The 15,539-nt window shown below is 40.4% G+C and overlaps 1 protein-coding gene across 2 annotated transcripts; it reads left to right on the top strand.

The window, feature by feature from the left end:
* Positions 1 to 37: 37 nt before the first annotated feature.
* On the top strand, positions 38 to 13,813 carry matn3a (matrilin 3a). 2 transcript variants are annotated; one of them, XM_073816358.1, is made up of 5 exons: positions 38 to 313; positions 3,692 to 4,267; positions 5,100 to 5,225; positions 9,123 to 9,221; positions 13,758 to 13,813. In XM_073816358.1, the coding sequence occupies exons 1-5, from the start codon at positions 157 to 159 to the stop codon at positions 13,811 to 13,813; spliced, it is 1,014 nt and encodes a 337-aa protein (XP_073672459.1). In that variant the 5' UTR covers positions 38 to 156. The 2 variants fall into 2 exon arrangements, with proteins under 2 accessions (XP_073672459.1, XP_073672460.1); XM_073816359.1 differs by lacking the exon at positions 5,100 to 5,225.
* Positions 13,814 to 15,539: the final 1,726 nt, after the last annotated feature.

Here is a 15,539-nt window from a genome sequence, read left to right as displayed (position 1 = left end):
TGAGGTGGGACTCCTCCTCCTGTATATGGATTGGACAACGTTTCTTGTCAACCCTTCAAATGTGCAGTCTAGGATGCTGTAGGAATCATACTGATGTCAGTTAGCCGAGAGGGCCGCACGCCAACTTGAAGCAGACTTGAGAAGAACGGAGAAACAATGAAGTCCTTCATTGGGAGTTTGGTATATTGCCTCTCTCTTCTGCTGGTCGATCTCTGTGAATCCTATGACCTTAACAATCCATCCCACATTTTAGCACAAAGTTACGCACAAAGAAGAAATCAGGCACTTCCACACCGGACACTGAGCCCAGCAGGTAAGTTTATGATCTTAAACCACTTTCTTAGTTCTAATGTTTGCATTGTATCTTGAACTGCATCACTGCAATGGAACATTTATGGTTTCATTATTTTTCTTGATGCATTACAAAAATGTTTGCATGATGTAACAGAAATATAAATGTAATGACATTTCTAGTGAAATGCAAAATGTTAGAAATTTGTCTAGTGCATTTATAATAGCAAATGTGAACTAAAATACATCCACATTAAAGCACTGAAGGGATAGTTCAACCAAAACTTGCTGAACCTGGAATATTTTTCATCTGGAACACAAGATGCATATTTTGAAAAGTCTCTATTGTCCACACAATAGAAGTCAATGGGTTCCTATGTTGATGGACCCCATTGCTCTTCAAAAATTACATTTTGTGTTCTGCACAAGATACAAATACACTAAGGTTTGGAATGATGGGAATTTATTTTTGTGTGAACTATCCCTTTAAATGCATGAATGTTACAAAAAAAGGCATTTGTGTAATATCCAAGTGGCATGTATTGTAAAATGTTTTAATAAAGTGGAATTAGAACATGTATTGCAAACAATGCCAATTGTATTTGTTTGTCTGACTTTCTGTTTGGCTAATTTCCTGTTCCGCTTCAACCTTCTGATGGTCCATAGTATACAGGAGTAAATACTGGTTAGACGGACCTGATCACCCTAACAAACAGAGGAGGAAGATTTTGCCCCATTTTATCCCAGTAGCTTATCCAGGACCCACAGCTCCTTCTCAACCCAAAGATTATGACTGGCTCAAAGACACAGCAACCACAAAAGTGCATAATACAAATAATGGCCAATCTCCACCTGAGGCACGCATGCAGCTGAGAGGTGAATGGGCACCAATAGTTTGCAGAAAAGTTCAAGATCCACAACAAACAGTTGTAGCTACAGGCGAATCAGGGAAAAGTACAGGCACATCAACAGTGGTGTCAAATCGACCACTTGTTGTTCCACAACAACCCTATATAGGTCCAGAAAAATCAGTGGTTCTTCTGGAACAACCAACAAATAACCAGCCAACCATTCCAGTGGTTTCTCCTGAGACAGGCTTTCATGCATCAGATCCATCAATGACATATTCCTTGACCTTGACACCCTCACAATCTTTGAATCTCTCCCTGCCTCAGAAACCTATTCCACAATCCGTGTCAACATTGGCACAAGAATCAAATTCACAAGGCACCTTACCCCAATCCCTTTCAACCACTACCATGACAGCAGATGAATATTCCCAAAGTACCCTCTCCGAATCCCTTCCAACATCCACACTTACACCAGAGACACACTCCCAAAGCACTTTATCCCCTCCCTTGCCACAGTTCTCCTATACCAGAGAGCCATATCCTCAAAGTATCCCACCCCAATCTGAGTTAGACTCGTATGATCAAAGTGCCTTCCTAGAATTCCTGCCAATATCCACACTGATACCAGAAACATATCCCCAAAGCACTTCACCCCAGACTGTATCAATGTCCACTCGTAGAACAAGGCCATATTCCCAAAAGATCTCGTCAGCAGCCAGTCTGACACAAGAGGCACATCTTCAGACTACCCCACCAATGTCTACTGTGCCACAAGAATCAGAGGCACCAGGCAGGATTATTACCCACGGCAGGATAGCCATCACAGGGAGGACAGGTATAATTCCATGTATACTGTACTGCTTCGTTTAACCCTCCATCATGCTGGGGTATCCAATCCTGCTCCTGGAGGGACAATATCCTGCAAAGTCTAGCCCAGGGTTCCTTAAATCTTGCCTTGGATGGGCAATGCACTGCAGAGTTTAACTTCAACCCTAATCAAACTCACCTACCTGTGATTTTCTAATGGAAGCATGGTGAGTTTGATTAGTGTTAGAGCCAAACTCTGTAGGAAAGTAGATCTCCTGAGCCAGATTTGAGGATCCCTGGTCTAGTGCTAAAAACCTGCCTAAAAGACTTTAGTACAGGAATAGGCAACGCCAGTCTTGGAGGGCCAGTGTCTAGCTCCAACCCTGAAAAAAAAACTTACCTGCCTATAGCCATAATTATCCTAAAGACCTTGATTAGCTTGTTCAGGTGTGTTTGATTAGGGTTGGCGCTAAACTCCAGGCACTCCAGGGTTGGTCCTGGGTTAGGGTGGCCCTGTCCTGCAGAGTTTAGCTCTAACCCAAATCTTGAACACCTGCCTGTAGCTTTCTAGTGATCTTGAAGACATCAATTAGCTTTCTTAGGTGTGTTTGATTAGGGTTGAACTAAACAGGATAGTGGCCCTCCAGGACCAAAGTTTCCAAGCCTTGCTGAAGAACTTGATTAGCTGGTTCAGGTGTGTTTAATTAGGATCGGAGCCAAACTCTACAGGGGTGTGTTTCCCAAAAGCAACTACTGTCACAAGTTTTGTCATTATCAATAGAGTTCAAAGGAACTAACAACCATAGTTGCTTTTGGGAAACGCTTCCCAGGACAGTGGCACTCCAGCAGCAGGAATGGACACATTTCACTTAAAAGCAGTAGAGATCTTAAGGTTTCTATGTTTCAAAGGTGGACAAAGCAAAATGACAATAAGGGCCCAATTATCCTTAGGCTTGTCTTATTTCTGTTTTAGGGTACCTTGCAGATCAGAAAATGTGACTTTTTTTATATTTCAGAAGCATTCTTGTATTCCAGTGTGTCGAAAGTTTGTCATTTTGCTGAGATCCAATGGGATTTGTTTTAGAAGTAATTTTAAAAGTGGCCAAACTCATTTTTTAGTTAACAGACTAATTTAATGGCACTTTTTTTCACTGCGTGGTACGACTCAGCACAACTCAGCTCACTCTACATTGGCTCAGTTTACTTTTCCACTGTAGTTTAGTACTGCTTCGAAGTGGATGGGATTATAGATGATTGTTATAGTTGCGCTGCCACCTTGTCAACTGACCATGATACAGCCATTTGTTTTTTTATGTTGCATGCAATGGTCGTTGTTTAACAAATTGTCGCAAATCCATTGACGCTGCCAGTGGCGATTTCTCATGTACCAATCTGTGATTTGCAGTGTTTACATGTCACATTTTAGTATCGGTATGGCTCGCTTGGAACCTCAACCAAAGTGGTGATAAAAAAAGTACCAAGTACTAGGTACTGTACACAGTGGAAAACCTCCAAAAGTGAGCCCTACCGAGTCCATACGGTGAAAAAGTGTTGTAACTGACTAAGCCTTTTGTTTGCATGCAAAGAATATGCTTTACTCGCATTTACCATTCCATTGTGTCAATCTATATACCGCCAACTCTAAATCGAGTTATTTTACTAATCCTTTAATGAACTAATATTCCAGTCTACATTATATCATATTGACATTAAGTAAGAAAACTTCTCTGCTCAACTCTCAGCAACAGATTCGCAATGTAGGAGCCGCCCACTGGACCTGGTCTTTATCATTGACAGCTCACGTAGCGTGCGTCCAGGTGAGTTTGAGAAGGTCAAGATCTTCCTGGCTGACATGGTGGACACTCTTGACGTTGGCCCAGATGCCACACGTGTCGCAGTGGTGAACTATGCCAGCACAGTCAAAATTGAGTTCCTGCTGAAGAACCATCTAACAAAAGACTCTATAAAGCAAGCCATCAACCGCATCGAACCTCTGGCGGCGGGAACCATGACTGGTATGGCCATCAAGAAAGCCATGGATGAAGCCTTCACTGAAAAGTCAGGAGCACGGCCTAAATCAAAGAACATCTCAAAGGTTGCCATCATTGTCACTGACGGACGTCCTCAAGACCAAGTCGAGGAAGTGTCGGCTGCAGCGCGGGCTTCGGGGATTGAGATTTACGCAGTCGGAGTGGACAGAGCTGACATGCGGTCACTGAAGCTCATGGCCAGCAATCCACTTGAGGATCATGTGTTCTACGTGGAGACCTATGGTGTCATTGAGAAGCTCACCTCGAAGTTCCGGGAGACATTGTGCGGTAGGGTTAATGCAAAAAAGGGGAGATGGGGCTCTTTGTCTTTCCTTTTTACAAGATATATCTCAATCCTTGGAAGTGGGTGATGATTCATTCTCTGGAAAATAGTTGCGTCTGAAAAGCAAAAATTGTAGATGTTACAATTCAACTTTTATCATGATCATTTGGAATTATAGCTTTGTTTTCCACAAGTTTGAATCATTGGATCGCAACACATTCTGAAGGAAATCTTTCAGTATGTGAGAGCTGAAGACATCCACCGATCATTCAAAGAAGCATTCTTCTACGTTTGGCTCTTTTGAATGCTTTGAATCATCTATCATCTATATGTGCTTTGCATCCTATTTTTGTGGAATGAAGGTCTTGGAATGGAATGCAATGCTCTCAGTATTTAATGTTGTCAATGTCTTTTCACAGTTGTTTTAAGAGTAGTGTACTTCAAGTATGTTTTTCATAGAAACCTCTTTGAATATTTGACTTGTTTGTGGATAATTAAAATTGTTTGTCTTTTTCAGGACAAGAGTCGATCTTTCGGACATTAAAATTGCTCAATCAAGTGCTGCGCTAGTTCTAAGTGTACAAACAATTTGCTTAGTGCAGCTGTCAGCTGGTACCATAACATACTGATTTAATGCTAAATGCTATGCAAACTAAGAGCATATAATTATCACATAAAACTCCCAAAAAGTCCTATAAAGTTTCCAGTGTTTCTTTAAGGGACTTTAAAGACATTTAGTACAAGCTTTTTTGTTTTTTTAGACAGTTGCTTGCCCATAAACTTACTCTTGCTAGAGTGGCCTCCTCACTCCAGTCAAGTAATGAAAGCTTGTTCCAGGTATGGACGCCTGTGCAATGGGAAATGACTGTGAGCACATATGTGTCAGCAGTGGCTCCTCCTTTTACTGCAAGTGCCGGAAGGGCTATATTTTGAACGAAGACCAGAAAACATGTTCCCTAAAACGTAAGAGCCAGCAGATTACGCTAACTGCTTTACTTCAGATTTTGAAGACATACTTAGTACAAACATATTTGATTTTCTCTAACAGTGACTAATAGTTATAGAGAATGCTTACATTGCAAAATGCTGCAATTCTATTTAACTAACTTGTTTAGCTAGCAATTGCTTGCCGGCTTTTTACATGAGTTCTGATTGTATTACTTGGTATCATATGATATCATTCATTTTATTTTGTGTGCTAAATTACAGGTTACATGAACATGTAAACTCAAAACCTAGTGAGCTGCCTTGCTGTCTACTGCCTACATGGCGAATTCAAAAGTGATGGTTTTGGGACACTTTTTATTAGTGTAATGTATCAATCCACTAATGCCTTTAATTTTGGCCAGAATTCTATTTTTAAGGCACTGTAGTCTTGTAGTTGATGTTTTGGAACAGCCTTTATGCTTTTAAAGAAGTAAAAGTTAATTCACTTCCAGAATGAAAATTTCCTGATAATTTACTCACCCCCATGTCATTCAAGATGTTCATGTCTTTCTTTTTCAGTCAAAAAGAAAGGTTTTTAAAGGAAATCATTCCACGATTTTTCTCCATATAGTGGACTTCAATGGTGGCCAGTGGGTTAAAAGTCCAAATGGACCTTCAAAGGACTCTACATGATCCTAGCTGAGGAATAAGGGTCTTATCTAGCAAAATGATCATCCATTTTTAAGAAAAATACAAATTTAAATCGTTTTGCACTAGTTTGACCTCATGCATTACGCGTGACGTAGTACCGAACCAGTGTTTACCAAGCAAACGTGCAAAGAAAGTCAAGCAGCTTTTACAAAAAAAGGATAAAACAACGATGTCGGACGATTTTGAAGTTGGAGGAGAAAATGAGATGATGTTTTTCGCCCTACCCTATCTTTTTTAACCGAAGTACACAGATGGTTCTAACTAACTACACATGACTTTTCCCAACATGATTACACAATGCATGAAGACAAGCATTTGTGGGTAAAAAGTATATACATTTTTATTTTTTTAAGAAAATGACCAATCGTTTTGCTAGATAAGACTCTTATTCCTTAGCTGGGATCATGTGGAGTCCTTTGTAGCTGCATTGAAACTGCAAGTTGGACGTTCAACCCATTAGCCACCATTAAAGTCCATTTCATGGTGAAAAATCTTGGAATGTTTTCCTCAAAAAACTTAATTTCTTTGCGACTGAAGAAAGAAAGACATGAACATCTTGGATGATATGGGGGCAAGTAAATCATCAGGAAACTTTTAATTTAGGAAGTAAATTTCTCCTTTAAGATTCTTTGTTTTGAGGCAGTTCACTAGGTCTTGAAATAGAGCTGTAATTTAGCTTAATGTGTGCAATGTAATTTATGTTTTTGTCCTACAATCCAGCTCACCAGCAGCTGAATTCTAGCCACTGATTCAACCCATTCAAAATCACCGTTGAATTACTGTGGACTGTCTTGTTTTGTACTGTTTCATTGTAAAAAGCAATAACAGTGTCAGTGTTGCTGTACGTGTGGGACAGATGACAAACCATAGCTAAATGTTTTATGGTGTAGATAGCATTTAAAAATGCTGGGAAGATTAAGTTTAAAACCCAAAACTAAAGCAGATTTTGGAATTATCATGTGCAAATGCTTAAAAGTAATGCTGCATCCAATAATAAGACTTAATGTCGAACTAGAAAACTTAGAGGAAAAAAATCACTGGGAACAAGATTATTTGTTGTGCAGAGTTCAATGCTTTTATATTTCCAACTACTCCCAAATCATTGATGAGTCAGATGATTAGCTTGGCTTTAATGACATTTTCCACTGCTTTACACAACAATTATTGAATCCCCAAAGCCTTCAATGGAAAATCCCAGATGTTTTACTTGTTTGTTTTTAAGGAAATTACTTAATATTGCCAGTGTTATTGTAGATGTCCAATGTCTTGTTCCAGACATGGATGCCTGTGAAATGGGACACAGCTGTCAACACATTTGTGTGAGCAGTGGCAACTCGTATCGCTGCAAATGCCGCTCAGGCTTTGTCTTAAACGACGACATGCGAACATGCTCCATTAGAGGCGCTGGCGCTTACGGACATGGTGACAGTGTACACAAGGGTGACCGAAAGAAAAAGAATGATGCCAACCAAAATGGTGAAGCTAGTGCTAGTGAGTTTCGATCAGAAATGACTATGACTTCATTCATGCCATTTCGTGATCTAAAACATCAAATTTAAACCTGTTGAAAGATTAGAACTACCTTGTGATCAGATTGCAATTAATATTATTTTAAAGATTGAAATCCCCCACATTTAGTCGGCACTGTGTGCTTATTTCAGGTGTGAATGCTTGTGCGTTGGGCCACAACTGCCAACACGCATGCGTCTCCAGAGGTTCTTCATATCACTGCACGTGTCCTCCTGGCTTTGTCTTGATGCTGGACAAGAAATCATGTTTCAAAGCCAGTGACGCTGATGCTGATGGTAGTGCCAGTGAGTTTTCTGCTTTAGACCTTCATAAATTGGTATTGCTATCATACCATTTTATGATAGGTTTGTGTAGCTACCAGAGAATTTTACATAATGGTGAATTATTACAGCTATGAAATAATTTAGTTGTATTTTCTGTCATGTGCTGCTGAGATTTGTTAGCTTCAGGGCTCTAGAGATTTGACTTATTGCAGGTATGGACTACTGTGCACTGGGTCATGAATGTGAACACGTTTGCGTCAACGATGATGCTTCCTATCACTGTGAGTGCCACCGGGGTTTTGTCTTGCAAGAAGACAAGAAAACATGTTCCAAAAAAAGTAAGCATTTGGAGACAAACTCAATTCAAATGTATTTCTATAACCATCCACTTAATGTGCTGTGGGCATGAATGATACCTACAAAAAATGGTTAAAAACATTAGTCCAATAGACGTCGATATTCCAGATATTGAATTCAATAGCCATTAAATTGGGGAAACCACCATTGAAACACATGATGCTACATTTGAGGCCAAAATACAACTAGTAGAAAATCTGGAATCTGAGGGTGCAAAAAAATCTAAATATTGAGAAAATCGCCTTTAAAGTTGTCCAAATTAAGTTCTTAGCAATGCATATTACTAACTGAAAATTAAGTTTTAAAATATTTACAGTAGGACATTTACAAAATATTTTAATGTAACATGATCTTTACTTAATATCCTTATGATTTTTGGCATAAAAGAAAAATCAATCATTTTGACCCATGCAATGTATTGTTGGCTATTTGTGGTCCAAGTCAAGTCAAGTCAAGTCAAATTTTATTTCTATAGCACATTTAAAAACAACAGAGTTGCGCCAAAGTGCTGTACAGAGCTACAGAATGCAAATAAATTTTCCAGGGTTATACATAGGATGTTCAAATATATTTTAATGTTTGAAAGAAGTAGTTTATGCTCACCAAGGCTGCAATTATTTAAAAAAAAAAAGTTATATTATATTATATTATATTATATTATATTATATTATTACAATTTAAAAGAACCATTTTTATTTATTCCTGTGATGGCAACACTGAATTTTCAGCAGCCATTATTTCAGTCATGATGTTTCAGAAATCATTAATTATTGTAAATTGGAGTCACTAGGGAAAGCTTCATCTGTCAGTGTCTTGTAATTTCTGACATGTTGAGTCAGTTGAACACTGATTCAACATCGATGTAAACTCATAATATGTAACACTCTCACAATGTTGTGAGAAATTCAGAAAAGTACAACATTGCATAAACTGTGTTGAAAAGTGTTACATATTTGCTAAGAAACCTTCACTCTGGGGTCGGGGGGTAGAGATAATTCAGTTTACAATTACCCCAATTCAAATTACCCTTTGTGAAGTATTTCAGTGATGTTGTTTAATTTGTGATGTGAAGAGGTGAAAGTGGAGATCATTCAGGATCCCTGCATGTGTGAGGCCCGACTGGCTTTCCAGAGGCAGACACAAACCTCCCTACAGGACCTCAATGCCAAACATATCCTTTCTAAGTACTGAAACAAACTTTGGTTTTCCTGATTTTGTTCTAAATAGCATTACATGTCAATAACGTTCTACAGTCGTGGCCAAAAGTTTTGAGAATGACACAAATATTAGTTTTCACAAAGTTTGCTGCTAAACTGCTTTTAGATCTTTTGTTTCAGTTGTTTCTGTGATGTACTGAAATATAATTACAAGCACTTCATACGTTTCAAAGGCTTTTATCGACAATTACATGACATTTATGCAAAGAGTCAGTATTTGCAGTGTTGGCCCTTCTTTTTCAGGACCTCTGCAATTCGACTGGGCATGCTCTCAATCAACTTCTGGGCCAAATCCTGACTGATAGCAACCCATTCTTTCATAATCACTTCTTGGAGTTTGTCAGAATTAGTGGGTTTTTGTTCCACCCGCCTCTTGAGGATTGACCACAAGTTCTCAATGGGATTAAGATCTGGGGAGTTTCCAGGCCATGGACCCAAAATTTCAACGTTTTGGTCCCCGAGACACTTAGTTATCACTTTTGCCTTATGGCACGGTGCTCCATCGTGCTGGAAAATGCATTGTTCTTGACCAAACTGTTGTTGGAAGAAGTTGCTGTTGGAGGGTGTTTTGGTACCATTCTTTATTCATGGCTGTGTTTTTGGCCAAAATTGTGAGTGAGCCCACTCCCTTGGATGAGAAGCAACCCCACACATGAATGGTCTCAGGATGCTTTACTGTTGGCATGACACAGGACTGATGGTAGCGCTCACCTTTTCTTCTCCGGACAAGCCTTTTTCCAGATGCCCCAAACAATCGGAAAGAGGCTTCATCGGAGAATATGACTTTGCCCCAGTCCTCATATCAGGTGTGACATGGGCCTTCTTGGGCTCATTGAAGACGAGCCGTGCTGCTGCATTCTGAATCATTTGTAGAGGCCTGATTGTACATGCTGGAAGACCAGCTAAAAGAGCATTGCAGTAGTCCAGCCTGGAAATGACCAGGGCCTGTACGAGGAGTTGTGCAGCATGCTCTGTTAGGAAGGGCCTGATCTTTCTGATGTTGTGCAATGCAAACCTGCAGGATCGAGCGGTTTTAGCTATATGGTCTTTAAAAGTCAATTGGTCATCAAAGATTACACCAAGATTTCTGGCTGAAGTCGATGGGGTAATTGTTGATGAACCTAACTGGATGGAGAAGTCATGTTGTAAAGTTGGAGTGGCGGGAAAGACAAGGAGCTCAGTTTTAGCTAGATTGAGCTGAAGATGGTGTTCCTTCATCCATGCAGAGATATCCGCCAGGCAGCCAGAGATCCTTGCAGCTACTGATGGATCATCTGGTTTGAAAGAAAGATAGAGCTGTGTGTCATCAGCATAGCAATGGTAGGAAAAGCCATGTGCCTGTATGATGGGGCCCAGAGATGTGGTATATATGGAGAAGAGGAGGGGTCCAAGAACTGATCCCTGAGGAACCCCAGTGACCAGTTGATGAGTTTTGGAAACCTCCCCTCCCCAGGCCACTCTGAAAGACCTGCCAGAGAGATATGATTTGAACCAGCGAAGTGAAGTCCCTGTGATGCCCAACGATGAGAGGGTAGACAGAAGGATCTGGTGATTTACCGTGTCAAATGCTGCAGATAGGTCCAGCAAGATGAGTACTGATGATTTGGAATCAGCTTTTGCAATCCGCAGGGCTTCAGTGACAGACAGTAGTGCCGTCTCAGTTGAATGGCCACTCCTGAACCCTGACAGGTTAGCATCCAATAGGTTGTTCTGTGCGAGAAATAAAGATAGCTGGTTGAAAGCAGCTCGTTCCAATGTTTTTGCTATGAACGGAAGGAGAGAGACAGGTCTATAGTTGTCTATGAGTGAAGTGTTAAGTGTAGGTTTTTTGAGCAGTGGGGTTACCCGGGCCTGCTTAAATGTAGTGGGGAAAGTGCCTGTGAGAAGAGATGTGTTGATGATGTGTGAGAGCGCTGGTAGGATTGTAGGGGAGATTGCTTGGATAAGCTGTGAGGGGATGGGGTCTAAAGGACATGTCGTCGGATGGCTGGAGAGGAGAAGTTTGGTTACTTCTGCCTCAGAATGGGGATGGAAGGAGAAGAGGGGAGTTTCAGCCGTGGGTGTGGTCAGTTTTAGTTCCTGTATATGTGGAGCTGAGAACTTATTATTGATAGATGTAGTTTTGTCTGTAAAAAATGTGGCAAAATCATCAGCTGTTATAGAAGTGGTGGGAGGTGGTGGAGGGGGACAGAGCAGTGAATTAAAAGTTTTGAAAAGGTTGCGTGTGTCCGGAGCATTGTTGATCTTGTTGTGGAAGTATGAAGATTTGGCAGTATGGACTTGGGTAGAGAAAGATGAAAGCAGAGACTGATACATACTCAAGTCAGATGGATCCTTAGATTTGTGCCATTTTCTCTCAGCTGCCCTAAGTTTGGACCTATGCTCACGAAGAACATCGGATAGCCAAGGGTTGGAAGGAGCAGCCCGTGCTGGCCTGGAGGAGAGAGGGCATATATCATCTAGGCAAGAAGTAAGAGTGGAACATAACGTGTCGGTTGCTGCATTAGTATCCAGGGATGTGAAGTGGGTAGGAGAGGGAAGAGAGGAGGATACTGAGGAAGAAAGATGGGAGGGTGAGAGAGAGCGTAGGTTTCGTCTAAAAGTAACAGGTAGGGGGGATGGGGGTGCACAAGTAGCAAGATGTAAGTTTAGTGTAATAAAGAAGTGGTCAGAGATGTGTAGGGGTTTGACCATAATGTCGTCTGAAGTACAATTTCGTGTGTAAATGAGATCAAGTTGGTTGCCGGATTTATGAGTGTATGCAGTGGTAGTGCGTTTTAGGTCAAATGAAGCAAGGAGTGAATGGAAGTCTGCAGCATAGGGTTTGTCCAGATGAATGTTAAAATCTCCAAAGACTAGAAGTGGGCTGCCATCTTCTGGAAAAGAGGATAGCAGCCCATCCAGCTCTTCTAAGAAGATGCCAAGTTGACTAGGAGGGCGGTAAATGACCACAACATGGAGTTTGATAGGAGATGTTATAGTGATTGTATGAGATTCAAATGAGTTATAATTGCATAGAGGAGAATGGGTTGAGTATTTCCAGTTGTTGGAAATCAGAAGTCCCGTACCCCCACCCCTTCCAGTCTGACGAGGGGTGTGAGAGAAGGAGAATTTATTAGATAGAGCGGCTGGGGTTACAGAGTCTTCTGGACGTATCCAGGTCTCAGTCAAACCTAGGATGCTCAGGCCAGATTGCAAAGAAAATGCCGAAATGAAGGCTGATTGACAGTTCCAAAGTCCAACCGTGAAAGAGAAAGGTTCAGTGGAAGAGGTGTCTATAGGACGCAGGTTAGAGAGATTGCGTCGACGTGTGCGTGTGATGTTAGTGCGGTGTGTAGAGAGCACCGGAATGAGTTGGAAACACATGATAGAGAAGGACAGAAAGAAGAGTGAGAAAAAGGAAAGGAGTACTTAAGTGCGTTGTCGGTGTCGTTGCTCGGATAAGTTGCGCAGGAAAAGTCGCAAGTCTTTACTCTTGTCGGTCTTCACGTGAGGAGGCTGAACGCTTCCGCTGACGCTTCAGCGTAAGTCGCTTTGGATAAAAGCGTCGGCTAAATGAATAAATGTCGGCTAAATGAATAAATGTCCTCAGCAGTCCATTCGCCATACATTTTGCTGAAGATCAATCTGTCCCTGATGTTTTTTTTTTTTTTTTTTTGGAGAGAAGTGGCTTCTTTGCTGCCCTTCTTGAGACCAAGCCATCTTCCAAAAGTCTTGGCCTCACTGTGCGTGCAGATGCGCTGCTGCCATTCCTGAGCAAGCTCTGCACTAGTGGCACTCCGATCCCGCAGCTGAATCCTCTTTAGGAGACGATCCTGGCGCTCGCTGGACTTTCCTGGACGCCCTGAAGCCTTCTTAACAAGAATTGAACCTCTTTCCTTGAAGTTCTTGATGATCCTATAAATTGTTGATTTAAGTGCAATCTTAGTAGCCACAATATCCTTGCCTGTGAAGCCATTTTTATGCAACGCAATGATGGCTGCACATGTTTCTTTGCAGGTCACCATGGTTAACAATGGAAGAACAATGATTTCAAGCATCACCCTCCTTTTAACATGTCAAGTCTGCCATTCTAACCCAATCAGCCTGACATAATGATCTCCAGCCTTGTGCTTGTCAACATTCTCACCTGAGTTAACAAGACGATTACTGAAATGATCTCAGCAGGTCCTTTAATGAAAAAAGTTTTTTTCGGATTAAGTTAATTTTCATGGCAAAGTCATGTCATGATCACTCTTCATAACATTCTGGAGTATATGCAAATTGCTATCATAAAAACTTAAGCAGCAACTTTTCCAATTTCCAATATTTATGTAATTCTCAAAACTTTTGGCACTTACTTTGAGGCCATTAGTAGAACGTTACATTTCCATAATATATGCAATGCAAGAAATTTCTCTTAAAAGTTACATTTACGCAGCTTTATGACTTTTGTATTTGATTTGGGAATGGTGTAAATCAAATCCTTTTGACCTTAACAGTCTATATACTTGCTGTTGTTACAAGAAAGGTTGAGCAAATGGAAAACATGCTGGGGCGCATGTAACGGCGTAGTTCTTGGTAAGCAGTTCTTAATTCTCTGACATGATTTCTAATGATTAAACATAAAAATGTACATCTTTTGTTTTGTTCATCAGGGTCAACATCATCTGTGAACTTTCAGTGATTACTGGAGTGGATATGGAGCACCAGACAATAAGCTTGTGTTTCATCATGAAGCTTCATCACAGGCCACATTGATTACTCGAACCTCTTTATGGCTTCAAAAATGGATCATAGTGGCTGATTTTCAGATGTTTCTGAAACCACGTTCACAGATCCAATATATATATATATATTAACCATATTCAAATATTAAGTAATATTAATAAGAGTTTAAATCATGCATGAAGGTCTGGAATGTATGTATAATTATGTTCTTTTGCTCCCCAGAAATGGTCAAAAGAACCTTTTCACAAAATGATACAATGCATTGTAACCAATTTTACTATGGGTCATTATCAAAGGTGTATTTTTTATTGCTTATGTTCATGCCAAAGAAAGAATGTTCATATTATTATTGTTTAATCTTATGTAGACTCTCATGTATACAGTTAAAGACATATTGTAGTCTGCAATATTTATAATCAAGCAGTAATATTCATTATATTAAAACATGAAATACTTTTAATCATCAGTCTCAAAGTCTCTTTGTCCAATTCATATTTGTTTTGATTTCATAGCACATATGGTATAGGCATCCCTATTGAAATCATCTTCACGTAGTTCAGCTAGACAGACGATAGGTTTAACAGTAAGATGTGAAGAACTTGTCTGTCTGCAGCCACTGTGAGATGTGCTTGAATCAATATCTTCGACCATTACAGACCAACTGTAGACTTTCAGTCTAGCCATTGACTAAACATAATCATATAATCATTGGCAAGGTGTACTGTACGAAAACATGTTCTTGACAAGCTTCGTGAGATTCCCCCTGTCAGGATAATCATCTATTCAATCCCACATATATACTATACAAACATTTGAGCATCCCACGGATTCAGACAGAGAACATCAAGATCCCTCTCCTCCCAAATCTAATCTAAAATCGATTCACAACCTACTGGAACTGGAGCGTTTTCAATAACACGTCAGATGAAATTTCTTCATCACCTGTTAAAGCAAACAAAGAAAGTAGGAGATGGAACGAAAGAGATGAGATTAGGACTGTTCAAGGCTCACATTAGACTTCAATGTAACGTGTTAATTCTCACAGCAAACACCAATATTTGGATCATAAGGGTGAATGTGAGACACAAAATGAGGTCTCGAAGTTCACTGAGCTCTAGGTGAAGGTGCACCAGGCGCCACTGGTGTATTTCATACTGTTCACCTCTTAAAAACCTTGCTTCTACGATTGAAATCTGAGACATCTACGACTCTTTTGAAGTAGCCTAAAGTTGGGCCAATATTTCTGCTGTCTGAACCTTGACTGGCGCACTTCTGTAGTCATAAATTATCGGCATTCCCTTCAAAGCATTCCCTGTGTACACATATTCCTCTGAAACCATCTGTCAAAGACTGGGCGAAAAACAGGCCTGGTAAATATTTTCACATCCTCACCTCACAGGTAAGCATGGAGCTGAGAAATACCCCAGCAAATCACAAGGGTTAAAAAGGTTAGGTATGTCCATCATAAAAATGTTGTGCTGAACGACAGTGCATATTGACATACCCAGAGGTGAACTTCTGTGCACAGATGGTTTGTGTGATTGTGAGGGCATGGGTAGGAA

This window comes from Garra rufa, chromosome 13 (assembly GCF_049309525.1).
Source record: "Garra rufa chromosome 13, GarRuf1.0, whole genome shotgun sequence".
NCBI classification, from domain to species: Eukaryota; Metazoa; Chordata; class Actinopteri; order Cypriniformes; family Cyprinidae; genus Garra; species Garra rufa.
The sequence above is the reverse complement of the archived record's forward strand: the minus strand, read 5'-3'. Positions and strand labels throughout refer to the sequence as shown.

What these genes read in the sequence shown, in the direction of transcription:
- matn3a (XM_073816358.1), top strand. Translation starts at nt 157, where the DNA reads ATGAAGTCCTTCATTGGGAGTTTGGTATATTGCCTCTCTCTTCTGCTG. An exon ending in GAAAACATGTTCCCTAAAAC is followed by an intron (nt 5,226 to 9,122) that starts GTAAGAGCCAGC and finishes TGTGATGTGAAG; the next exon opens with AGGTGAAAGTGGAGATCATT. An exon ending in ACAGGACCTCAATGCCAAAC is followed by an intron (nt 9,222 to 13,757) that starts ATATCCTTTCTA and finishes CAGTCTATATAC; the next exon opens with TTGCTGTTGTTACAAGAAAG.